Genomic DNA, 26,206 nt, shown 5'->3' on the forward strand with positions numbered 1-26,206 from the left:
GAGATTTGGAATGTGTGAAGTTAACTGACACTGTTACTATGCCAGAGAGATGATGGAGCAGATAAGACTGTGGGCACTGCCAGACACAAGATAGTACAAACCAGATGATTCTGTTTATATGAAGTTCTAGAATAGGAAAAACTAATCTCTCATGATAGAAATCAGATCAGTGGTGTAAGGGGTGGGATCCTTTCAGAAGAACGCAAGGGAACTTTCCGGGTTGATAGAAATGTTCTGTTCCTTGATTGGAGTCGTGGTTACATGCACGTGTGTGTCCGTCAGAATGGATCTCATACTTTTAAAGGACACATTTTATTGTATGTTACTTCTACCTCAATAAAGTTGATTCAAACAAGAAGAAGAAGAAGAAGAACATGGGCTTTGGGATTAGACCCTAATTTGAAACTCGCCTCTGCTGCTTGTGAGAGATGTAACATCCATGCCTTGGGTTCTTCACTTGTAAATGGGGAGAATAATACTTGCATTTGTTTTAGATTTAAAATAGGATAACATAAAGTTCTTGGCATAGTGCCTGGTGTGCAGTAACTACCCAATCAGTAATTGTTACTGTATCTGTGGCAATTTGGCATTCATCTGTTTTGATCCCTAATAAAAATTATGTCCTAATGTGAGATCAAGGTGGGTATGTGAACTGTTTTGGAGGTTTTTGGAATTACCTGGTAGCTCAGGTGATAAGGATGATTTAGTCCTGGCCTTGACCCTACAGTTTTGGGCCTTCGCAGAAACGAAGCCAACTGGTAAAGAAGCTGAATGACTCTGATCACCAGTCTAGCACCTCCCCGCTTATGGAAGGCACTCCCACCATTAAATCCAAGAAGAAGCTGTTGCAAATCATCGACACCACCTTGCTCAAGTGCTACCTGCATGTGAGTCCTCCAGGCATTCGGGTACCAACAATTCCCAGTCTGCTGAAACTGGGAAAATGCTACTTTGGGGTACTTGCCACTAGTAAAAGTGAAATGTTTGATGATGGGAACCACCTGGTCTTTTCATGACACCTGTGAGCTTCTTGGAATTAAGAGGATAAGGCAAGATATTGCCCCAGAATTTGCAGTGGGCTGGTCTCTGGTAAGATTGGGGTTAGTGCTACAGGGTGGATGGGGGCAGTGTTTCCTGAATGCATCACCTTCTTTCCCCCACTCCCCTCCAGAACATTAACATCTGTTGTGTGAACGAGCATGATGCCGTAAAAGCCACTACCTGTAGTCCTGAAAAGGGGTGGTTTGCCTTCCCTTGCTTGTGTTAACACCCTGGCCTTTCAGCCTGAGGCAGGCCTGGGCTAGGTGAGGCAGGGGCTCCTCCATGAAGCAGGACTTTCTGCTGAAGTCCTGCTTCATCTGCAGACGAACGTGGCCCTGGTGGCCCCTCTGCTGCGCCTGGAGAACAATCACTGCCACATCGAAGAGAGCGAGCATGTGCTGAAGAAGGCGCACAAGTACAGCGAACTGATAATCCTGTATGAGAAGAAGGGGCTCCATGAGAAAGGTGGCTGGACGAGGGTTCCTCTCATCTGGGAGGGTCTCTTACATGTAGATCGGGGAAGCCTACTGATGTGTGATAACTCTCCCATGGGGACGCACCTTCTGGAAGAGGCTTATGACCTTGTTTTTGGGCTTCATGGCCAGCTCTGCAGGTGCTGGTGGACCAGTCCAAGAAAGCAAACTCCCCTCTGAAAGGCCATGAGAGGACCGTGCAGTATCTGCAACATTTGGGTAAGTCCAGCTTTGAAAGGGAAGTGGGAAAGGATTGTGTTCCAATGGACCCAGTCTCCCTCCATTTCTGATTCTGGCTGGTCAGTGCCCTCTCTCTCTTGTGTTCGCCCAGCTTTGTTTTTACTTTGGGGTAAAAGCCCTCCTGTGGTGGAACTGTGACAGCCCAGTAGGGCCAAGCAGCCCTAGGTGACTGGTGCTTGGACAGAACTATCCCTGGAAAGTAAATTCTGGGGCAACCTGTGCACCTGCCTTCCCGGTCCTATGGGCAGGTGGGCTTCACCTGCTGACTTTCCCCTCCAGGCACAGAAAACCTGCATTTGATTTTTTCCTACTCAGTGTGGGTGCTGCGAGACTTCCCAGAGGATGGCCTGAAGGTAGGTCACGGGGGTGTCTTGGGTTTATCTAGTACCATGCTTGGTCCTGATTCTAGTTAGGGCAGTGGCAGATGAAGGGGGGGGGGGATTCATGCAATTTCTCTGGTGTTCAGAGGAGTAGACTGGGAAATATGAGACAGCAGTGTAATGTAGCACACAGAGCCTTGCACAGACACTGGGGGACCTGCGACCTAGGCTGTCCCACTAGCTACAGGTGCCATCTTGCACACCCTTCTGCCTTCAGAAGTCCACTTGACCCCTCCACCTGGGTGTGTGTGTGTGTTTGGTGGCAATGCAGACAGATCGTTCCACCACTGGAACTCAGGTTTGTTCTCACAGATATTTACTGAAGATCTCCCAGAGGTAGAGTCCCTGCCACGAGACCGAGTGCTTGCCTTCTTGGTGGAGAATTTTAAGAGTCTGGCTATTCCTTATCTGGTAAGATCTTTTTTGGGCTGAACTAAAAACCTTTAAACATGGGATCCAGGACCACATGGGTTAGTTCTTGGGCAATTTGGATTGGGGCTTGTGTCACTTGGGATTGGTAAGAATGTAAGGAAGATGATTTCAGCATCCTCTGAAGAAAGAGATCTTGGTAGATGAAGCTGGAAATGTAATTTTTTGATGAGTGCCTTCTAAATCTAGGTAAAGTACAGAGGAATAAAAGAATGACGCTCGAGAAAAACTTCTCTAAGCCACGTTTGTACAGCCACTCATCAGTGACCACAGGACAACCACATTGGTTTTAAGTACTAGAATGCAGCTGTTAACCTTAACTCCGTGGGCTGATGTGAGAGTTTAGAGGATCATGGGACAAAATTAATAAAGGAGCTTAGATTGCAAATCAAGAAAATAATCTCTGATGTTTGTAGGTTGTATTCCAAAACTTCCTGGTGGTTTTAAAAGAGCTATCGCTTAATTAGGGAACAATCTGATAGGACCTGTTGGGCCTTACAAATGTGAGGGAGACTGGGTGACGGAACTGGGTCACAGTGCAGAGGGTACCAGATTGACCTGTGTTTTGCCTCAGGAACATGTCATCCACGTTTGGGAGGAGACAGGCTCTCAGTTCCACAACTGCCTAATCCAGCTGTACTGTGAGAAGGTGCAAGGTCTGATGAAAGAGTATCTCCTGTCCTTCCCTGCAGGTACCAGTTCTCATAGGCAGCCAGTTGGTCCTGTGCTTTAGAAGTGACCTGGGGACCCGAGGGTGACATGTGGCATAGGGAAGCAGACCCCACTCTTCCCTGCAGGCCCAGATGGTGGGAAGTTCCTCAGGATCCAGGGAAGCTAAGTGACCCAGCAGGGGAGACTCAAGCCCTTGTCTGGATCTGGGCATCTCTGAGCATCACCCTTGTGGGTGGGGGAAGGAACAGGTTTGTCTGCAAGATGACAGCTGTGCCGATAAGAAACAGGTTTGCCTACAAGGGTGTTTGAGCAGCTTGTTTTTCTTTGTACCTCAAGCTGATGTTTTGGGGTCACGTAGAGACCATAAACTGAGAAAAGTCCAATTGGAACCCACTGCGGAGGCCCTTTCTGATTATTGTGGTGATATCATTCGTTTTTCTTGATGACCCTACATTGCTGCCCCATAGCATCCTTTCATATTGAGTTTGGTTTTCTTTAAAGGCAAAACTCCAGTTCCTGCTGGAGAGGAAGAAGGTGAGCTGGGAGAATACCGACGGAAGCTCCTTATATTCTTGGAAATTTCTGGCTACTATGATCCAGGCCGGCTCATCTGTGACTTCCCTTTTGATGGTGAGTGTCTGCCTTATGGCCAGAAGCCATTCAGCAGAAGGCAATGCAAAAACTCCTCTTCCCTTTTTCCCCAGTGCCCTAGTCTTCCCAAAATTTGGGTTCTGGAAAAAACCACGTGTTTCAGGCCAGTGCTGCTGTTCCTGTCCCATCTGAAGACTCACTTTTGTACCATGACTGAGAGGAGTCTCTTCTGGGTGTGAACCACTTGGTAATTGATGGCCAGGTTGAAACCTGTTTATTGCATCAGTACATGTTCTTGGTCAAGATCATTATTTAGCAATATTTGTGATCTGGCATAATTTGTCTGAAAAGGACATGTTTGTCTGATGTGTAAGCTCCGGGAGAAAAGAGACCAAGTGTTAACTTTCTTTAGCTGGAGTGCTTGGCACATTGTCGGTGCTTACTTATCACGTACTTGGTCTCTTCCAGTGAGGGTTCTTACCCATTTTAGAAGTGATCACAAAACAGATGGGATAAAGTACCTCCTAAAATATCTCCCTCCACCCTTTTTTAAATTTTAGCAGTTCTTGACAAAATCCCAAGTAATAAAAATGTTGCCACCCATTTGTCTAACAGCTTAGCCCCTGGCCTGTGCTTACATGGTGTGGCGATGGCTACTTAATGCTGCTTCTTCCTCCCAGGCCTCTTAGAAGAGCGCGCACTGCTGCTGGGGCGCATGGGGAAGCATGAGCAAGCCCTCTTCATCTACGTCCACATCCTGAAGGACACAAAGATGGCTGAGGAGTACGTTGACCTTGCCACATACCACCCAAGGAGTCTAACAGCTGGCCCCACAGAGAGAGGAGAGGCGGGAGAGGTTAAGAAGGCCCCCTCCCTTCCCAACCCCCCCCCCCCCCCGCCTCCTGTACTGGTCCCCGATTGTGGCGCCATCAGGAGGCTGCTCAGGAGGCAGCATTGATGACTTCTGTCTAGACATGGCTGCTCCGGCCTTGTCTCACCACTTTCTCCCTTGCAGGTACTGCCACAAACATTATGACCAAAATAAAGATGGCAACAAAGATGTAAGTAGTGACCCTGGCCCCAGGGAGCATGTGCGCTTTTCAGTGTCCCTCAGAGTACACCTCACCCTCTCTAATTTGGCCATAGGTGACACTGGTGTGAATTGCTAAGATCACTGATTGGTTTTGCATGTGTTTATTGAGGAAGAGGCAGGGTGACCGTACATCCTGGTTTGCTTGGGATATTTTCTGGCTTATTGTCATCCACGTGATTATAAGTAGCGTCCCTGCCCCTTTACTTTCAAAAGAGTCCTAGCTTGAATGGTAAATTATGTCATCAGCCTGTTGAGAAGGAACATCTAATGGTTGTGATAAGGGGCACTTACGTGCGCCGTCTAGAATGCACTTGGATTTGTCAGTGTCTGGAAACACTTTTGATCGTCCTGCCTAGGGATATGGGGGTAACTGGAATCTAGGCGGTAGAGGCCAGAGTTGCTGCTAAACAGAGTGCTAAAATTCAACAAAGAATTATGCGGCTGCAAATCTTGAGTGCTAAGGATGAGAAATCCTGCATTACTGGTACCAGTAGGAAATTACGACATCTCATCTTGGGTTCATCTTCTCTGCCAAAATGTGATAGGGCCTCAGCCTCAAAGCCAGATTCCTTGGAGGGATCTTTTTTGAGTCATTTTGCAGTGTTGGCATTTTGTCAGTAGTGTAATGCTTAACAAATATAAGGCATTTGAGTTTTGTCTCTCAGGAAAAACAGCCCTTAATTTTTAACATCTGCAATTGACTGACTTTACCAAAATCTTTTTAAAATGTGAAAAATGATGAGTTTTAAGTGTCCCCTGTCAGCTATTACCACAGACTAACCCCTCGTACTTTTACATGTGGTCATGCTGGGGGATTTCTGGGAGGCTTTCTGCCAGCCTGACGTATGTGGTTTGTACTTGTATGAGACACAGGTGTATCTGTCCCTGCTCCGGATGTACCTGTCACCCCCCAGTGTTCACTGCCTGGGACCAATCAAGCTGGAACTGCTGGAGCCACAAGCCAACCTCCAGGCTGCCCTGCAGGTCCTCGAGCTGCACCACAGCAAGCTGGACACCACTAAGGTCAGGAGTTCTTCTCAGGAAGATGGAGGGCACTTGGGGGAGCATTGAATGAGAGGAGAGGACAGAGAAATGGACTGGGATTCGAGAGCTCTGTGGCTTCAGACATTTCCTCAGGCTTACTTCTGTTCTGTTTCACCGTGTTCCCATCTCTGTTCCTGTCCCTAGGCCATTAACCTTCTCCCAGCAAACACTCAGATTAATGATATACGCATCTTTCTGGAAAAGGTCTTGGAAGAAAATGCACAAAAGAAACGGTTCAATCAAGTGCTCAAGAACCTTCTCCATGCGGAATTTCTGAGGGTATGAATTTTCCCAACTCTAAGGTGCAGCTATACTTTTTAGTATGAGAGATAGTTACCACATAGCCCTGTAGACAAAAGCAGAGCTTTGTGTTGCTTTAACACCATAGCTCAAACCGATACAATAACCGACTTGACATTTAGTTGCAAGTGTTGTAGTTAGAGGACTCTGTGGGAGCTGGGAGGTGAGACCCAGCCAGCCTCTGCTTGGTGTTCTGTGTGCTGGAAGGTGGGGCTTCTCTTCCAGTCGCTCTGCTCTCCCAGGTCCAGGAAGAGAGGATTTTACACCAGCAGGTGAAGTGCATCATCACCGAGGAGAAGGTGTGCATGGTGTGTAAGAAGAAGATCGGGAACAGGTGAGCCTTCTTCACAGCTATGCAGTTTCAGCCTTGATAGTGGTCAGGCTCGGGACGGATTTCTGCCCTTTAACTGAGGGGGAAAGCATGGCTGCTGACTCTTGGCCATGGTTAGTTCTTGAGGCTCCAGAGAGCAGTCCATGTTGTGTTTTGCGGGTGGGCTTGAGGATTTAAAGACTTGAAATGGCATGGGGCTCTTGATTTTCTGCCTATAAAGCCTTTCCCTTCTGGCAACTATGCGTTGTGATGTAGCCAGTGGGTGTGTGTGAGTTGTATGTGGGCAGAAAGTTCTTATCTTTTAAGGATGTGCCTCTGCAGGAAGAAAAAGACTTGAGTAAAATCCTGAGCCAGCAACGTTGTGTTTCAAAGCATATATTCTAATCCATCCCCTTTCCTGCAAAGCATGGTGTTTTGTCCTTTTTCTTATGTGGGTGGAAGAATCCAAAAAGACCTTACTTCTGTCTTTTGTTAGAATTGGCCTGAAACTTGTTCTAATGAGCATTGTCACATCTGCATAAGCTGGTGCTGACTCAGGCCGGTGTCCTGCTCCATCTGCCCCATTTTGCACATTGATGATTTAATAAGAAATATTCCCATGCCTTCAAACTGCATGGAGCTCATCCTCTGTTTGGTTATGTGACAGAGATGGTGGCTATGTAAATCCAGAAGACCCTCAGGGTGGGCCATTCCTCGTGGTTAGGGTGGGCTGCTTCTGGGGTCGCATATGGGTAAGGCGCCTTCTCTTAGAGGTGGTCCTCACTCCTGAGTGGCTTTCCCTCCCTACAGTGCATTTGCAAGATACCCCAATGGCGTGGTCGTGCACTACTTCTGTTCCAAAGAGGTAAACCCAGCTGACACCTGAGCCCAGCATGCCAGGAATTCTTCAGATGGACAGTTCAGCTATCCCAGAGAGGGGAAGGAGCACTGGCCTTAGAAATGAGGGGCTGCTTCCACCACCAGGTGTCTCCCCATTTGGACACTACTGGCTACCTTGAGCCCTGGCACATCTCTGAATTTATCAGACTTGTGGTCTGGTGTTACCAGCTTTTTGATAGAAAAAAGAGATTAGCTATACCTTATATACCATTATGTTGCAGGCAGTTGCAGAGAATTTACTACCTGCTTGGATGGGAGGAGGTGACGAAGGGCAGTGTCCTGCCTTTGTACACCAATCACCTGGTCAAGGAAAGTGTCTCAAGAGTCCATAACCCTGAGATTGTTTATTCAGAGTTTTCTGTGAAGGCACATGCAGGACTTTGCATGGAGCCCCCTGCGCAGTTGGCCTGGGGTCTGGAAGGAGAGCAGTCCTAGGTTTCTTCTCACTGCGCAGGCTGGACACTGGCTCTCTAGGTGATGACAGTCATTTCTCCATAGTCACCACTCCCTCTGTCTCCCTGGGAGGCTCCCCACTCATCCCTTTATGTTTTTAGTCTCCGTTTCTTTCTCGCTATTTATTTTCTTCCTTTATCTCCCTTCACTGCTCTACCCCAGCTTTGTCTCCCATTTTCCCGACACCGGGAATAACTAATGTTTTAAACAAGGTAAAATGAGAAGCAAGAGGAGTTCTCAGTTTCCAGTATACACCGATAATTGATTGTCAGGTATATTGTAAATAGATCCTCCTTGGACTGAGAGCTCTATGCTTAGAGGCTTAGGAGAGGGTCATCCTCCGTCCTTCAGGGCCAGGTGTGACGGTGGCCCTGAGGATGGCCTGTCATATCTCTTAGACATCTGAGGGGCCTCCTGCTCCTGGTTCACCCACCAGCCACCCAGGACAGGTTGGTTTAGTCTGTGGGCTGAGAGCTTTGTGCCTTGGGCACCTTTCCCTTTGCAGCCAGTGCGGCCCGCTTACCTCTCACAGCTTGGCCTGGCCATTGTTCTCTCCAGCTGGCTTGTTGCGGGTGGGTGGGTTTCTGCCACACACAGGACTGCTCACATCGGGAACTGACAGGGATGTGATGTCAGACACGCTTGCGAGGTGCCCGGGGACAGCCAAGAGCGTTGCAGGAGGTGGCAGCAGCACGTGGGTTTGTGAAGTCACTCCCTACCACATCCATGGAGGGGGCAGGGAGACTCCCCACCCCCGCGGGTATCCGAGACAGACAGGAGGAGTGTTTAGCATTGCAGGCAGACACACGGGGAGAGCAGCCTTGTGTCCCGTCCTCCGTGGGGTTTACAACGCACAGTCTTGTTGCTGCTGTGTTTTTAATGGTGATGAGGGTGGGTGATGGTGCCCAGCCCCGACAGTGTTTTAGTAGCCTGTCCTTGACATGCCACGGTTCTTTTTAACCCGCAGCACCGTGCCATTTTGGGCCTTTGTTGTAGGCTGACGTACTGGTGTAGTAGACTAGGCTCCTCCCGGGCATGCTGTCCATGGAGGGTCTGCAGGGACAGAGTGCGTGCCCTCGGCATCATGCGCGCAGATGGGGACTGCTCAGGTTTGGGAGACAGAGCAGCGCTTCAGGAGAGCCAGGCCCAGCTGGCCATGCCAGCCCATGAGAAGCAGTGCTGCCCTTGGACCTGTTTGCACCAGTTCAGAGGAGCTTCCCCTGGAAGCAGCAGTGAAGTCATGAGGCCGGCCCTCCTCTGTGCAGCAGAAGCTCGCCCTGCCATGCAGACCCAGTCTTCCTGGCTTGCTCTGTTTGTATCTTCCATTCCCACGACCTGTGTGGCACATGTGTTTGAAGCAATAGAATAAAGAATGCGTGTTTTCTTCCTTTGGAATATGTAAACGATCCAGCTTTCCCAAACTCCATTTTTCCTTCCCTGGACCCTCTTTGCCCTCTATGGAGATGTGGAGAAGGCTAGACATGAAACTCTGTAATGACTCTTGAGGATCTCATAATAAACATCATAAAGTAAGAAACCAACCTGTTTGGGTCTCTTTTCCACGCGTCCTATGATGGAGATAACAATGAGAAGATACTGATTTAGGTAAGAATTGAGAAGAATAAGCCAATTCGTGACAAAGAGAGAAAAGACAGTAGAACACCTGTGGCACCTGTGTGTCTCGATCTGTGCCGTCCAGCACAGCTAGTGTGGCTGTGGTGGCTGATGGTGTGACAGCACAGGTATAGAACATTTCTGACATCACCAAGTTGTGTTGGACACACAGGAACTCCAGGTAATCCCAGTTGTCTCCCCGGGCACTTCACATATTAGGGCCTCATGGCCTCTTCCTGCAGCTCCTGCTGACCGGGAGAATCATGAAACATATATCCAAGGATGTTTGAGAAGTGGAGAAGGGTTGGTCCATTTTGGCCAGCTCCAAAAAGGCAGTTTGGTCTTTCTCTGTCCCCGTCTTTAGCCATCTCTGGTCATCCTGAGTGTTCTTTGAGAATGAAGAGCATCTGGAACTAAGAAGCATGGCTTTATTGAGGCACAGGACCTGTGACTCCCAGGAGAGAGTGTTATACAGCCCAGAAAATACATCCGTCAGGAGACAGACGCCAGACTGCCATGTCCGCCCCAGCCAGCTCCGCGCCCTTCCTCATGCCCCTCTGGTGTGGATCCACGGGTCCCCTGCATGCTGTGCATGGATACCACCAACGGGGCAGCACTAAGGCATTTCTGAGACCTCAGCACAGGTCTTGGCTTCATGGCTCAAATTAAGCAGAAATAGGCCCTCCTGTTGGAGCCTGGCCAGTGGCAGTCATCCCCTTTTTTTCTGGGAGTTTCTGGTCTCAACTTGCCTACAGTGTTCGTTTTGGAATTGAATCACCTCTTTTTTGGATGTTGTTTTTTCAGTCTCCACCTCATGCCTTGGGGAGGAGAGTGGAGATGACTAAGTCTTGGTTGAAGAATAGAAATTATCTCCCATCAGCTCACTGCCCCAGAAATCTTTTCTTCTGGAAGCTGCCTGGATGGAAAAACACCACCTAAAGTGTCGTGGTCCACAGAAAAGGGGACATCACATACCATCTGTAGCCTGAGGCTTATGGTGGTCAAAAGAGGACCCTCTGAACTAAAGCCTTATTTCTAGTAGCTTAAGGATAGGCAGACTTGCTTTTTAGCTGTCACTATTGATACCACCTGACTGTATCCCCATCTGTATACCCGGACCATCCAGGTATATCTACCCATTCAGGAAGAGGGCCCTGGCCAAAAGCTGCTGTGAATTTCCTCAGGATATGGATGGGTCCTCCTCATCTTTGGTTCCAGGGCCTAGTGCAGGTTTGGTTCACAGCAGACTGTCTGTGTTTGGAGAATAAATGAGGGAGGCCACAAGAGATTAGAAACACCTTTGAGTCCAGATAAAACTGAACCGGAGATTTCCATGTTCCTGCTTAAGAAACATGGGGAAGGTGGGACTTGGAAGGCAGATGGTTTTAGGACTTCTTTCTACCTGGAGGAGCGGAGGCCCTGAGGCAGAACTTACTGGCTTCCATTCCCTGGGCTTGCTGCATCAGCATTGTCTAGAAGGCTTGTTGGAAATATGAACACTTGGGTTCGACCCACACCCACTAAATCAAATCATCTAGGGGGTGAGACTCAGGTATCTATTTTCCATGAGCAGCTCAATAATAACCAGAGGCTGGGTTTGGGAGCCAGAGTACCAGTTCCTCATCCTCTTGGAGAGGGACTGAAGTGCCTCCTGCCTGAGGGAATTGGGCCCCCAGCCACTTCCTGGAGCATATCAAACTCCACCTCCAGCCCCAGCAGGCCACCCAACTCAGTCCTCCTGTGAGCGGCCAGCTCCACCCTCCCCACCTTGGTGTTACCGTCAGACCTGAGCTAGCAGTGAGTGGAGCCAGAGGAGAACAGAGTGGCTCTGGAAAGCAGGCAGGGCTTCCTGCTGAGAACTGGGCTGGCTGGCCATGCTCTGGGCGCTCTGGCCAAGGTGGCTGGCAGGCAAGGGGCTGCCCCTCCTGGGGGCAGTGCTGCTGCGGAAGAGAGACAAGAGGGGACCTCAGTGGAGGCAATGGAGGGTAAAGTACTTGATCTTCCCCGGGGCGTGTGGACTGCAGGAGTCCTGGGAGCTCAGTCCCCTCTGAAGACAGGCTAGCCCAGGGTTGGGTTTTGATCCGGGCTAGGACCATTTTGCTCTAGCCAACCTGGTGGAGCTTAAAGTGATTGGCCAAGACCTTGGCTTTTGGAAATAATTCCACCCCCCACCCTCCCCAATTAGGAATGGAGAGTGAGGTCATGTGATACTTACAGCTGTTGGCTTTGCCCAGAATGCCCTAGCCTGGATGTAGAGCCCCTCAGGGGAAAGGAGGAAGGTGTTTGCTGGGATTTTGAGGGGCTAGCCTCACTCCCAGGAGGCTGCAGCCTGCTGTTATCTCTCTTTGGCCCAAGCTATTGTCTCCTTAGCGACTAGTCGGACCAGTCCAAGCTGGATGACACCTGGTTTCCCTTCACCTGCCGCCTCCTAGGTGTGGCCTTTGTCAGCGAGCTAGTGTGTGGGATGGACTACAGCTTTCCCGTCTAATATTTAATCTAAGTACATCACTCCAGCTCTCCCTTATGTTCCCAAGCTATAGCAGCAGCATGACAGGGAAGCTGCCAGTTTGTGGTACCTCATAACCATAATTAGTAACAACGGCCACATGTATGAAGCACTTATACCAGGCACTTTATACAACTTCTCGTTTAAAACTCCCCACAACCCTGTGAGGTTGTAACCCCCCGTTTATTGATGGGGAAAATGAAGCATGAGGAAATCCAGTAATTTGCCCAAGTCCATTCAGCTAGTCCCTAGTGGAACTTAGCTTTGAACCCAGCCTGAACTCATCACCAACATGCTGAACTCCCAATGCCAGGACCCTGCCAAGACATCTCAGCTCCCAGGCACAGCGACATCAGTGACCTTGGGCCAGGCTCCTGCTCTGTGACTGGAAGGGGGAAGACTAAGCTGGGCATTACTGCAGGGAGGAGATCAGGCCCCCTACCCAACTTCCTGGAACTGAGTTCCTGAGTTCTGTTGTTTCAGCGGGAAACCCACCCCTACTATGACCTCCAGGTGAAGGTGCTGAGGGCCAGAAATATCCAGGGCACAGATCTCTGTGAGTGACCCCCAATTCCACCCTTTCTTCTCTTCCTTTCCCTAGGGCCTCCCCAGAGCTCAGCAGGGGCTGGCCTGAAGTGTGTGTGTGTATCTGGAGTGGGGCAGAGGGGCTCGTGGTGACTGTGGAGGGAATCCATCCTGGTGAGGGAGCCCCGGGGGCAGGCAGGAGGGGCTGGAGGGGAGACTTGTGCGGACCATGGACTCCTCTCTGACACTAGCAAGTGGAGCAGTGCCAGCCTGAGTGAGCATGTGAGGCCCACTGTTGCCAGAAATCATCTGCTCTCCAGCAGCTTTCCACACCAGTGCTCACAATGGAAGGAGAGTTCTTTGTCTGAATCAGGCTCTTTTAGGGAATTACTCAACTATCTGTGCTGCCACGTGGTCTTTTCAACTGGCCACTACAGGATACAGTTGAATGGGTGGTGTAACTGGTCCAGATGGAGTTAGGGACACTGGCTCTCTCCACCTCGCCCTGTCCCAAACAGGCAGCTTCTATTCTCCTCGGCTCCTTCCCCTCTGCCCCAGCCTTCCCCAGGCAACCTATTCAGCAACAAGAGCTAGAGAGTGAGGACCCCTCCCTCACCCCGCCTGCAGTGTCCAAAGCTGACTGCTATGTGGAACTGCGCCTGCCCACTGCATCCCCTAGCCCTGCCCAGACAAGGATGGTGGCTAACTGCAGTGACCCTGAGTGGAACGAGACCTTCCACTACCAGATCCATGGTGCTGTGAAGGTGAGGGCCAGCAGAGGGAGAGGGCTGCCTATGTTCCTGCCCTGCATCAGGCTCCCACCTCTTGCCTGCCCTGTTTCCAGAATGTCCTGGAGCTCACCCTCTGTGATAAGGACATCCTGGGCAGTGACCAGCTCTCCCTGCTACTCTTTGACCTGAGGAGCCTCAAGTCTGGCCAACCCTACAGACACATCTTCCCACTCAACCACCAGGTGAGCCACCACACCTGTGCCAGCAATGAATTGAACTCAAGGAGAGGAAGTTGGGCACAGGACACCGAGGTGAGGGCTCCTGGTCAGCACAGGCCAGGCCTCCAAGACAGGCCCCTCTCTATCCTACACCACTAACCCTACAAACCCTACAAAGGTTCCCCTCAAATACTTCTTCCCTGAGTGGAGCCAACATGTAAGCTCCTTGAGGGCAGAGCACTTTGTCTTAGTCACTGCTGAACCCTCAATGTCTAGAACAGGGCCTGGAACACAGTTTTGAAGGCATGAAGCTTCTCATGAAGATGCTACTACTAGTCCTGTGCCCATGAAAAGCCACAACAACGGTCACCTCTTCTAGACCCTGGAGCTGAGCAGGGTAGGGGGCAGGGACAGTCTCTGATGCTTTCAGAGCCCTTTGCAAATGGATGCTTCCTTGCTTCATCCATGTAGGATTCACAGGAGCTGCAGGTGGAATTTGTTCTGGAGAACAGGTGAGTCCAGGTGGTGCCTATACCCTTCCATTTACACCAAGACTCCAGGACAGCTCCAGCTGTCAATCACCAGGACCTACGCTGGCCTGGCCTGTGGGGGAATGTCCTAGTCTAGTCACCCATTTGAGTATTGGTGACAAACCCACTCTCACCCCCAAACCTGGCCATGATCCCCAGGCTCTTTCAGCTGCTTCAGTCACATATTATAGTAACAGCCATCTCAAGGGGAGCCAGATGTCCCATGAGCCCCTCATCCTTTGCAGCCAGGTGCCTGCGTCTGAAGTCATCACCAATGGAGTCCTGGTGGTGAGTAGGGAAGGCGAGCTTGGGGCTGCCCAGGGCTGGGGGGCATTGCAGACTCCACAACTGAGCCTATATGCCCACTTGCCTGTGAAGGACACTCAAGCACTCCTGAGAGGGGAAATGTGCTAGGGAGGCATCTCCAGGGACCAGGGGCAAGAAGCTATCCCACATCTGAGTGGACAGCTCAGAAGCCCACCATCCTACCTTGTGCACAGCACATCACTTACTTGGGCCCCTGGCTGCTGGGATTGCCAAAGGCATCACTATCAGAGCCCCTCTCCTCCTTCCCCTTTCCCACCAGGGCCACTTCCTCTGAGTCCTGGGAAGGAGGCTGCTACAGAAGACTCCTACCCACAAGGCACGGGCCCTGGGAAGGTTGTTAACTGGGCCCTGCCCCAGAGACCCCTCCTTCCACCCTGGTCTGGGCCCTGTGTGGGGCCCTGTGAATGGGTGGCTCCCACAGGCCTCTGTCTTCCTCAGGCTCAGCCCTGTCTGAGAATCCAGGGGACCCTCAGGGAAGGCGGGACAGCCCCACATCGAGAGTATGGTGAGTCTGGTCCATGACCTTGGGTCTTGCCTTCTCTCCTAGGGGTTGGGCTGCTGATTTCAAGAAGGTGGGTCTGAGGCGGAAAGTTCTTAATGTTTTAGCACTCAAAACTGACCAAGGATGGGGTGGATTCGCCTCTGGAAGTAGTGAATTTCCTCTCCTTGGAAGTGTTCAAGCATAGAGGCTATATCAGTCCAACTATTGCTCTGCAAAAAAGCAACCCTAAATATCAATGGCAGACAACAGGAAGCATTTATTGAGCTCATGCATCATGATCTAGGCTGGGCTTGGCAGGAGGGACCTGGCTTTGTGCCATATGTCCCTCAACAACCTTCTGTGACTAGGAGACTTGTCATGTTCTGTTTTTGCTGTTGTTTTTATGTTTATTTATTTTTGAGAGAAAGAGAGTGAGTAAGGGAGGGGCAGAGAGAGAGGGAGACACAGAATCTGAAGCAGGCTCCAGGCTCTGAGCTGTCAGCACAGAGCCCAATGTGAAGCTCAAACTCACAAACCATGAGATCATGACTTGAGCTAAAGTCGGACACAACCGACTTAGCCACCCAGGAGCCCTGGACTGGTTGTGTTCTTAAGGCATCAGCAGAGGTATGAGAGCAAGCCCAGATGAGCAGGTGGTTTTCAAGCCTTTGGTCACATCATAGTCAGTAACTAACATTTTGGCCTCTCAGTGGGAGGAAGTGAAGTCACATGACAAAGCATGGGCATTCCAGAAGTGAAGAACTGAGGCCACGGGTATAGTGTGCCACAGAGGGTATCCACTCAGACGCAGAAGCAGAAGTGCAGCAGAGGCTGTGTGACAGCTAAGGTCTCCTCTGACACTGAGGGTCTGAGCCCATGGGATGAGTCCTGTCCAGAAAATGTCCAGCACTTACTCTGAGTCAGGCACTGTGCTCAGCATTTCACATGGCTTTTATCTTTTAATCCTCATAACAACCCTGGAAAATACAACTATATCCTCTTAATTTATGAAGCTCCAGCTCAAAGAAGAAACTTGCTTAAGGTCACACAGCCTGAGAGTGATAAGGCCAGGAACCAAACCCAGGTCTGTGACACTCCAGGGTGTATTGTTTCTGACTCTGAACAACACATATCAATCTCCATCCATAAACCATGGTGTGAAAGAAGTATCACTTTCCTTATTTTCTCTAATTCCCTCCCACCCAGAGTCATGTCATGTCTCCAGGTCTCATTTTAGTGCCAAGGAGAGTGTGTTGGGAGAAGGGTTTCATGTGGACCTCTGTTCCTGAGGCATCTGCCATTCTGGGCTTTCTGGGTGTCTGTTGCTCCCAAGTCATGTTTAGGGTCTGGGGCTCCTTTGTGGGGTCCCCCCTGTCTGAATGTCATGCACATTTCTCTCTGGGGTTTTTCCTCCTCCCGAGAATGCTGCTAGGAACAGGGTGAGCCCACAGGCCTCCCTCTTTGCCTCCTTCTGGCCTGGGCTGGCTCTGCTCTGCTCCTCTGAGCCTCTACTCAGGAACCCACACCTTCCTCTCACCTCCGCTGCACACCCTCTGTGTGCTCGCAAGGTCTTACACCTTGGAAACAAAGGGCAGAACAACTTATTGCCTATCTGTTTTTTTCCCTGGCCACAAACCTTCCCCAAGGTGATGAGCACAGAGCTTGAATGGAGGCAAAAGATGGGGAAACTACCAGTTGAAGATTGGTAATTAATGTAATAATGTATGATAATTATAACATTATAATTATTATAGAATTATATTTTATATAATTAATATCATGATCTCAAAATCATCAGCCTCATAAACTTTGGGCAAGGAGTCCTCTCCCTCCCTGCCCTTCTCCCTTCCCTAGGCATTGTGTGTTTCCTACCCTCCCCAGGTTCCCAGTTCTGACCAGGGCATGTTGTAGGACCCTGAGTGTCCTTCATGATGCCTTTGCTGTGGGCCACAGAACAGGGTGAGCAGGGTGATGAGTTGGCATCTCCAAAGAGGAAACAAAGGGGAGTTGCCATCCAGGTCACTGCCATCATGAGCCACACACACCCCTGCACTCTCACCCCCTTACCTGGGCCCTCTGCTCCCAGGCTCTAGGCAGATTCAGCTGACAGTGCCCGGGGCCTACGAGAAGCCACAGTTCTTGCCCCTGCAACCTCCCATGGAGGGAGGCCTCCCAGCTACCTTCACCTTTCACGTGAACCCAGTGATCAGCTCCAGGCTGGATGTGGAGCTGGGGGAGAGACTCACAGTCCTGCAAGTGAGTGAGCCCATAGTCTGGGAAGGGATGGATGATAGAATCAGTCCATCCTAGAGGGGCGTCCTGGGGCCACCATGGATGCATGTTTTCCTTCACCATGGTGGGTTCCTTGGGTGTTTTCTTCTCTACAGAGTGGTCCAAGTGCTGAGCTGGAGGCCCACACCAACAAGCTGGGTGAGGGGGGTATCCTGCTCTCCTCTCTGGCCCTAGGCCAAGAGGAACAGCGCTTTGTGGCCCTAGGGGAGGTAAGGCTCTGCCTGGGTGCCTGAGGGACCCCTGCTTGCTCTGTGACCACCAAAAGAAGGCTGGGGGGAGGGGCCTCAGAGGGGGTCAAGTTCAGGCCGGCCTGGAGCTCAGCCATGATGTTCACATACGGGCCAGAGCTACCAGAGCAACAGGAGCTGTGGGTGGGAGAATCAACTCAGGGCACTCAGGGATGGGGCTGTTGTCTCTTTCAGGGCCAGGAGGTGGTTCTGAGTATGAAGGCAGAAATGAGGTGAGGAAGGCTGACTTCAGGAGGAAGGCTCTTATGCTAGGCTGAATATGTAGGGGCTCTTTGCCCACTCAGCTCAGCCCGGTGGTGGAAGGCATCTCTGGTTCTGCTGAGGTCTTTCTAAGGGTTTCGATGGAATATGGGTCTGCTCCTGTGAAAAATGGGCTGGGCCCAAGGCTTTCCTCCAATGAACAGTCACCCAGTACCCGCCCCCTCCCCCCCACTCCATCTCTGGCAGCTCTGGAGACCTTGACCTGCGTCTTGGTTTTGGCCTGTGTGATGGGGAACGGGAGTTTCTGGACAAGAGGAAGCAGATCGTGTCCAAGGCCCTGCAACAGGTTCTGGGATTGAGCCAGGTGCCTGACAGTGGCCAGGTATGAAATGGAGGAGCTGGACCCCAGGGTCACCAAGACCAAATCCAGCCTCTTCCCTTGAGAGTACTGTGTGGCCGAGTGGTTACAGGAAGCCTTGAGAAAGGGTGGGAAACAGAGGAGGAAGGGGCAGTCCTGCTTGCCAGAGCCGATAGGCAAAATCAGGAGAGTCAGGACCCTGTATGTAATGAGGGATGAACAGCCCTGGCCAAGGGAGGTATATGAGTCTCCTCGGGCTGCCACAACAGAACACCACAGACAAGGTGGCTTAAACAACAAACAGTTATTTTCTCACCTGGAGGCTGGAAGTTCAAGATTAAGGTGCCATCAGGGTTGGTTTCTGGTGAGGCTTCTCTTACTGACTTGTAGACAACTATGTTCTTGCTGTGTCCTCACATGGCCTTTCCACTGTGCATGTACAGGGGATAAGGGGGGAATCTCTCTCTTCCCCTTCTTGCAAGGACACCGATACTATTAGATAAAGGCCCCACTGTTATGACCTTACATAACCTATATAACCACCTTATAGGCCCTTTCTACAAATATAGTCATACTGGAGCTTCGACATAAGGACTTGCAGGGGCAGGGGCACAATTCAGACCATAACAGTAGACAAAGGAATTTGGAAGTGGAGGGTCCACGGGAGCCGTGGCTGGGAAGCAGGAGGCAAGGCCACACCAAGGCAGAGAGCTATGGTAAATTGGGGACAAGTTGGTGGCTTTCTCCTGCTACAAGTGTACTCAGGAGTCAGAACCTCTTCTGAGTCCTGACAAGGTGAGCAAGACCGGACTGTTCATTTGGTAATGACTGTTCTGTGCCAGATGTCCTGTCTGGAGGTAGAGGGTAAAGAGGGCACAGATCTTGTTCTCAGGGAGCTCTGTGTCCTCCAGCACTCTGAAGGGAGAGTGTCCTTGTGGGCACTGGCCAGGGAGCATTTCTTTCAAGATAGAAGAAAGGAGGCCAGGGAAAGGAACCAAAAGTCTGGGGGCAGAATGAGCTAAAGCTTCATGGAAGAGCTGAGCAGCCAGAAAGCTTCTAGTCTGACCCCACCAGGCACCTCTGATCCCAAAGAGACATCTGGGCACTGCTCACGTCTGGGGCAAGTCCAGGCTCTTTGGTGGTCTTCATCGCTTTAGCCCAATGGTTCTCAACTGGGGGTCATTTCATCCCTCCACCCCCCCACCCAGAGGACATTTGTCTATGTCTAGAGACATGCTTTATTGTTACCAGCAGGGCCGGGGGAGAGGATGTTATTGGCATCTACTGGGTAAAGACCCAGAATGCTGCTAAGCATCCTCCAACATACAGGACAGCTCCTCACAACAAAGAGTTACCCAGTCCAAAATCATCAATAGTGTCAAGACTGAGAAACCCTGCTCCAACAGTTTTGGGTGAAATCCAGGATACCTTCCAGTTACATATAATCCCGAGACAATTGTCAAGAGCCATCTCTAGAGTCATACTGCTTCAGTCTGATGGCCCATCACTTACTACCCGTACGATTGTGGGCACATTGTCCAACCTTCCTGTTCCTCCGTTTCCTAATCTGCAAAATGGGGATCCCACTGGGTTGCTTATGAGGATTCAATGAGATAATACAGATAAGGCTCGTAGACAAATGTCTGACATTATAAGCAATAATTCATAAGCGACAGTGGTGGTCAATGTTATGATTATTTTTGTGCCCAGGTGCCTGTGGTGGCTGTGCTAGGTTCGGGAGGTGGAACCCGAGCCATGTCTTCCCTGTACGGCAGCCTGGCAGGGCTACAGGAACTTGGCCTCCTGGACACTGTGACCTACCTGAGTGGGGTCTCTGGATCTACCTGGTAAGTGAGGTGGGGTAGGATACAGAGTAAAGGAGAGCCCTAAAGGGGCAAGAATGTGGCTGGTGATATAGGTGGAGTCCCTGAGGGCGTGCTGGGATCCTGCCTCCAAGGGGGTTAGGAGGGGCACTGAGTGCCCAGGCCTCCTTGAGTGGGTGGGGCAGGGCAGTAGGTTCAAGGGATGGAGAGGCAGGGTCACTCACCAACACTTACATTCCCTCTCTCCCCTTGCTGTGCTTGCTGTCCCACTGCCCCCAATTCCCTCTATGCCCAGGTGCATTTCCACACTCTACAAGGACCCAGCCTGGTCCCAGGTGGCCTTGCAGGGCCCCATTGAGCGTGCCCAGGCTCGGGTCTGCAGCAGTAAGATGGGGGCGATGTCCACAGAGCGCCTACAATACTATGCCCAGGAACTGGGGAGCCTGGAAAGCACTGGCCACAGAGTTTCCCTCATCGACATCTGGGGTCTCCTCATTGAATATTTCCTCTACCAGGAGGTAAGAGAAGAGCAGATAATAAATAAACACAGCTCCTTTCCACCCCTGCCCCGCCAACACTTACTTCTACCTTAGGTGCTGAGGTAAGATCTAAGATTTGCAAAGAGGTCCCTTAGGTCTGAGCTCTCTGAGGACAAGAGGTGGATCCCTGAGTGGGCTGACACCACTTCGTCTTTCCTGGCTCCTCACCCCTGGGAGGAGAGAAGCTGGTCTGCAGTTCTCAAGTCCGTCTGCATATTAGAATCACCTGCACAGCGTTTCTTTTCTTTTTAAAAATGTTCTTTTTAAAAATGTCTTAAATGTTTCTTTATTTTTGAGAGAGAGAGAGGGAGGGAGGAAGGGAGGGGCAAGAGAAAGAGAGAGGGAGACACAGAATCCAAAGCAGGCTCCAGGCTCTGAGCTGTCAGCACAGAGCCCCATGCCAGGCTCGAACCCATGAACCACGAAATCGTGACCTGAGCAGAAGTCGGATGCTTAACCAACTGAACCACCCAGACGCCCCCCATCTGGACAGCTTTTCAAAAACACCCTTGCCTGGGCCCTACTTCCAGAGATACTGATTTGGGCTGGTCTGGGGTGAAGGCCTAGCACAGTGTGTTTTGAGAGCGTTCCAGCTGCCATGCTGCTCCTAGAACTGCTGGCTGGGTATGAGCTGGTATGTGAGAGTATTCAGAACCCAGCAGGGTTCTCAGCCCTTGGAGTCTGGCCCAGTGTGTGGCTCTCCGTTGTGGATGTCTATCACAAGTGGTTTCTCATGTCTGAGGAAAGAATGCATATTTTCAAACAATTTACTTTTTAAAGAAAGTAAACTGGTTTTCGATTTTTCCTTTAAAAATGTCACTGACTCAAAAAAACAAATGTCACTGACTCCCTTGGGTTCCAATATGCTTTCTTGAATGGGAAACAAGTGGGGAGTGTTCCCAGTGCCCCTGGAATTCCACAAAACCCACAGGGACCTTACCTTTGCTGCAGCCTAAAGCCTCGTCCTTAGAGAGCTGTCTCTAGAGCATTGGCCTTGGCAGCCACAGTCCCTTGTGGGCCATGGCATCCCCTTCAGGGTATCAGGCCTCAAGCCATGAGGGTGGGAGGAAGGGGACCCCCAAAAGTCAACTGCCTCCTTTCCTTCCTACCAGAAAAACCCTGCCAAGCTGTCTGACCAGCAGGAGGCCGTCAACCAGGGCCAGAACCCTTATCCTATCTACGCCAGCATCAATGTCCACACCAACATCAGTGGGGAAGACTTCGCAGGTGCCTGGGTGCAGGGACCTGGGAAGCAGGTGGAGGCGATGGGTGGTAGGAAGGTGGGAGAGGCCAGAGCTATCAGTGTATAGATGGGAGCCTTGGAGCATAGCGGGCTTGCTGCCTCCTGCTCTTGGCAAGTGAGATTCCCGCTCCTGTGCTCAGGTGTGAGGGGAAACCTTGGGGTCCTGGTGGAAGGCCCCTGGTGACATTCCCTTCACTCTGGATCCCCAGAATGGTGCGAGTTCACACCCTATGAGGTCGGCTTCCCCAAGTACGGGGCTTATGTTCCCACTGAGCTCTTTGGATCTGAGTTCTTCATGGGGCATCTGCTGCAGCCCCAGCCCGAGCCCCGGATCTGCTACCTGCAGGGTGAGTCTGGGCTGGAAGGCTGGGGCCAGGGCAGGGGCTGGGCCAGGCCCTGAGGTGGGCTGGAGGAGATGTGAGGGCCCAGGGCCTTGCCTTTCTGCTTAGGTGTGTGGGGCAGCGCCTTTGCAGCCAGCCTGGATGAGATCTTCCTGAAGACTGCCGGCTCGGGCCTCAGCTTCCTAGACTGCCACAGAGGGAGTGTAAACATCACAGGTGCGGGTAGACACCCTGACCTCCCCCTACTGCTCTTTCCAGCATCGGGGCCCTGGTGGAGGCACAAAGGATGAGGGAGGGGATGGTGCAGGACTCAGCTGTCCCACTGCATTCAGAGAAGTCCTGAGGAAGTGACTTGTAGCTTAGGGTCTGTGGATGCCCAGAGATCTGCTGAGGCAGCGTGGCAGGGGGACCAGGGGAAGGAGGGGAAGGCCCACCTCAGAAAAGCCAGTGGGAGCTGTGAGTGCTCTATAGTAAGACTGCACCTTTGAATTCTCTGCTTGGGTTCCAGTTATGTCAACGCAGACCAGGACCACTGGGCATCTGGTGGATATCTGTCCACACACCTCAGGGCTCCTGTTTGGGCTGCTCCCTGCCGCACAGAACCTTTTCTACCTTTCTTCCCTGGATAACCTCTGCTCATCCCTTAAGATTCAGCTCTGACATCATTTTGTCAGGGGGCTTCTCTGTTCTACTGCATGCCCCCAGCACCCAAGTTTCATAGGACTATGTGCACACCCCACCATTGTCCTTACCTTGGGGCATTGGTATGATTTATGATCTCTTTATGTGACTCTCCCCCTAAGTAGGCTATAAGCCCTGGAGGAGCCCAGCACGCAGTAACTGCTCAGTAGGTGTTTAATGGATGAAATTGTGATTGGAAGTTGTATATAAAACTTTGTTTTCTTTTTTTTAAAAAAAGGTTTTAGATTGTAGCAACTTCTTAAAAATTTATTTATTTATTTATTTATTTATTTATTTATTTATTTATTTTGAGAGAGACAGAGAGAGAGGGAGGGGCACAGACAGGGAGAGAGAAAATCCCAAGCAGGCTCCACTCAGTACAGAGACCAATGCCAGGCTCGATCTCATGACCACAAAACCACAAGATTGTGACCTGCGCTGAAATTAAGTGTCGGACACTTAACCAACTGAGCCACCCAGGCGCCCCATACACAACTTTATTTTCAAAGGGCATATAAATTATCACTTAATAAATACACTGTCATAGGCAACTTTCAAATATAGGGACGCTGAAAGAAAAGGTCATTTAAAAGAGGTTCTGGGAAGCAGTGGTCTGAGGCTTGGGAGGTGGTGTGAAGGAGGGGTGAATGTGGGGGGAGATAGGAAAGGTCCCCTGGGCCATAAGGGCCACTGGAGAACAGGAAGCACCCTTCTGACTGTATTTCACCCACGTGCTCCCATCTAGATGACTGCCAGAAGCTCCAGCTGCACGATCCCACACGTCTGAGGACCAGGCTCTTCACCCGCCAGGGGCCCTTCTCCCAGGCCGTGCTGGACATCTTCACCTCCCGCTTTACCTTCGCGGAGAACTGTAATTTCACCAGGGGCCTCTGCCTGCACAAAGACTATGTGGCTGGCCGGGAGTTCATGGCCTGGAAAGGTGGGTGCTGCTCTGGCTGGGGGTCCCCCCGCTGCCTTTGCCTCCGGCTCACGGCTCACCTGGACCAGCACTGCCTTTGTTCCTGGAGGTTGGGCTGTGGGCTCCTGCTGCCCAGGGGCTGATGGGGAAGGACTGGGATGTCTGCCAGGAGGCAGGGCCAGGGGCTGGGGTGGGAGACTCTGTTGCCATCAGAAGAAAGGGAGGAGAGATCTCTACAGAGAGAGAAGAGTGAGCATTTGTCCCTATTGCAGATACGCACCCTGACGCCTTCCCCAACCAGCTCACTCCCATGCGGGACTGCCTGTGCCTGGTGGATGGGGGCTTTGCCATCAACTCTCCGTTCCCACTCAGCCTGCTGCCCCAGAGAGCGGTGGACCTCATTCTGTCCTTTGACTACTCCCTGGAGGCCCCTTTCGAGGTAAGGTGTGTGGTGGGGAGGAACTGAGGTTCTCTGCAGGGCGGCCTGGCTGGGCTTTGGGAATTGCCCTTCATGGAGGGCCTGGGTTCTAATCCAAGGGCGGGTACCTTGTGAAGACTTTTAGTGGCACTGGTCTCCCCAGCTGAAGGAGGGGGATTGCTGAGGCTATGAGATGGAGGGGGAGGTGGGAGAAGAGGCCAAAGAAGGTCCTCAGAAGTCTCCCATACTGGTGAAGAGAAGGCTCCTGTTCTGGCCCCTGCCTGTCCTGATAGCATTCTTTGCTCCCATCTGGACTGGCGTCTGGGTCTGCCCTCCGTTAGTTACCATCAGGTCCCCTCGGGGAGTCTCTAGGGGCAGCTCCCTCAAACCTTGTGGGGTAGCCGATGGGTTCCATCATCTGGATGAGCTTTCTGGTCCCGCTGCTGGACCAGCCCTTCTATCTTTGGCTTCCTCCTCCTAATCCTCCTGGGTCCAAGGAAAGCCTGGGATTAGATGATGAATAAAGCCTCTTCCCACGTGCCCTTCTGTAACCATTCAGTTTCCACCTGGTGACATTGAAATCAGCCCTTAAGAGGAAGCAGGGAGGAGCCAGAGAAGGGAAGGAGAGGAATGACACTGGGAACACTAATGATTGTCCTTAATCTCCACAACCCCCCCCAGAGTTATTCTCTTTTTTATTATGTAAATAAAGAAATTGGCTGGGGAAGGTGATGTAGCCCACCTGCAGTCACTCAGCTAGTGGGCGGGCTATGTGAGTGCAGGCAGCCGGAGGCAGGGTCCAAAGCTGGCCTCCCTGCCCAGGTCTTACAGACGACAGAGAAGTACTGCCTGGACCGAGGCATCCCCTTCCCAAGTATCGAGGTGCTCCCCGAGGACTTGGAGGAACCCCGTGAGTGCTACCTGTTCGCCAAGGCCAAGGACCCCCGCTCTCCCATCGTGCTGCACTTTCCCCTCGTCAACCGTACCTTCTGCACACACCTGGCCCCAGGTGAGGGGAGGCCCTGGGGCGGGGTCTGACTCACACAGCCCAGGGTGGTGGTGGGGTGCCGTTCTGACAGTGGATTTCCTGGACCCCATGCCTCTTGGAGGGCCCAGGTTGGCCACTGCTCCACACCTTCCAGGCCTCAGGATCCACACTGGCCCGGTTCCTCCTGATGGTGGAGAGAGCTGAAATGTTGGTCCCGCCAGATGTCCTAGGGCAAGGGGTGGAGGCTTCTGGGCTGGCCGTTCCCAGCCACAGAATGCCCCAGCCTGGCCTCTTTGCCACTTCCCACCTGTAGGTGTGGAGCGACAAACAGCCGAGGAGAAGGCCTACGGGGACTTTGTGGTCAATGGGGCAGACACTCCATATGGCATGATGAACTTCACCTATGAGCCTGAGGAGTTTGAGCGGCTGGTGGCTCTGAGTCGATACAATGTTCTGAACAATGTGGAGACCTTGAGGCATGCGCTCCGGCTGGCTCTGGAGCGACGGCAGGCTGGGGGCAGGGCTGGAGGCTGAGTCAGGCTGGAGTCAGAGGGCTGTGAGAGGGGAGCAACTGTGGGCCCCAGACCGGGGCTTGGTACGGGGAGGAGTGGTAGACTCTGTGGGGTTTCTTCTTACCAGGTTACAGGGACTGGCTCTAGGTCCTTCAGGCCTCAGAAAGCTCCTGCAGAACGGCAGCTTGGCTTTGGGGCTGCACCCTTCTCATATGTGTTTCTGGGAGACAAAGGGGGGGGGATGCCTCCCCCAGGGGCCTTGGGGAGGAGGAGGGCACGAGTGAGCAGTGCTAATTTTACACTGGAGTATAGAGGGATGAGGCCACAATCTAGCCCCAGGGCATGGCCCAAACCCAGAAGGACCTTAGGGGGCCCAGGTCTTCACACCCTCACCAAGACTGGAAGCTGTGAAAGCAGGTTAAGCTGAGACCAAAAGCAGAGACTCCTCCGTCTAATCCACACTTCCTGCAAATGGCCGGGCTCCTGGATGCAGTGCTCAGTGCTATCAAGAATAAAGGGAGACCTCATGGATTGCCAGTCTGGATCACTAACTCCACCCTCCTGCCTGCCGACTCTCCTTCACCTCTGGCTTCCCCTGCCCCCTCACCTCACTGCTCACCACCCTTCTCTGCTCAGCCTCCTGATGGCATCCCGGCTGGTGGGTATGCACACGTTTCCCTGCTAATTGCTGATGCTTTACTCTTTAAACTCGGGCCACACTCTCTTGTCAGGTGTATAGCTGCCCCCTCCTGCAAATAGTCTCGCCATTCCCAGAAGCTCAATGG

The 26,206-nt window shown here is 51.7% G+C and overlaps 2 protein-coding genes across 4 annotated transcripts in view; both read left to right on the top strand.

The window, feature by feature from the left end:
• Window positions 1-9,467, top strand: part of VPS39 (VPS39 subunit of HOPS complex) — a 52,364-nt gene extending 42,897 nt beyond the window's left edge. Inside the window, exons 13-25 of the mRNA XM_019442459.2 lie at window positions 744-887; window positions 1,365-1,506; window positions 1,647-1,733; window positions 2,034-2,107; window positions 2,447-2,545; window positions 3,138-3,255; window positions 3,737-3,865; window positions 4,507-4,609; window positions 4,842-4,887; window positions 5,793-5,942; window positions 6,108-6,242; window positions 6,506-6,597; window positions 7,384-9,467. Of these exons, the coding sequence (XP_019298004.1) occupies window positions 744-887; window positions 1,365-1,506; window positions 1,647-1,733; window positions 2,034-2,107; window positions 2,447-2,545; window positions 3,138-3,255; window positions 3,737-3,865; window positions 4,507-4,609; window positions 4,842-4,887; window positions 5,793-5,942; window positions 6,108-6,242; window positions 6,506-6,597; window positions 7,384-7,459 (1,395 nt within the window). The 3' untranslated portion in view covers window positions 7,460-9,467. The remainder of the gene's footprint in view (window positions 1-743; window positions 888-1,364; window positions 1,507-1,646; window positions 1,734-2,033; window positions 2,108-2,446; window positions 2,546-3,137; window positions 3,256-3,736; window positions 3,866-4,506; window positions 4,610-4,841; window positions 4,888-5,792; window positions 5,943-6,107; window positions 6,243-6,505; window positions 6,598-7,383) is intronic.
• A 1,818-nt stretch (window positions 9,468-11,285) lies between these two features.
• On the top strand, window positions 11,286-25,952 carry PLA2G4F (phospholipase A2 group IVF). Of its 3 annotated transcripts, XM_019442461.2 has the most exons (20): window positions 11,288-11,525; window positions 12,530-12,602; window positions 13,199-13,335; window positions 13,416-13,544; window positions 13,992-14,032; window positions 14,296-14,338; window positions 14,816-14,882; window positions 16,945-17,114; window positions 17,246-17,359; window positions 17,573-17,610; window positions 17,846-17,981; window positions 19,668-19,804; window positions 20,076-20,298; window positions 21,432-21,546; window positions 21,772-21,909; window positions 22,012-22,119; window positions 23,330-23,524; window positions 23,776-23,942; window positions 24,744-24,930; window positions 25,223-25,952. In XM_019442461.2, the coding sequence occupies exons 1-20, from the start codon at window positions 11,415-11,417 to the stop codon at window positions 25,441-25,443; spliced, it is 2,550 nt and encodes an 849-aa protein (XP_019298006.2). In that variant the 5' UTR covers window positions 11,288-11,414; the 3' UTR covers window positions 25,444-25,952. The 3 variants fall into 3 exon arrangements, with proteins under 3 accessions (XP_019298008.2, XP_019298006.2, XP_019298009.2); XM_019442463.2 differs by lacking the exons at window positions 12,530-12,602; window positions 13,199-13,335 and having other exon boundaries at window positions 11,286-11,525; XM_019442464.2 differs by lacking the exons at window positions 11,288-11,525; window positions 12,530-12,602; window positions 13,199-13,335; window positions 13,416-13,544 and having other exon boundaries at window positions 13,996-14,032; window positions 14,210-14,338.
• The last annotated feature ends 254 nt before the right edge of the window (window positions 25,953-26,206 follow it).

This window comes from Panthera pardus, unplaced genomic scaffold, assembly GCF_024362965.1.
Source record: "Panthera pardus isolate Hobbes unplaced genomic scaffold, ASM2436296v1 HiC_scaffold_24, whole genome shotgun sequence".
NCBI classification, from domain to species: domain Eukaryota; kingdom Metazoa; phylum Chordata; class Mammalia; order Carnivora; family Felidae; genus Panthera; species Panthera pardus.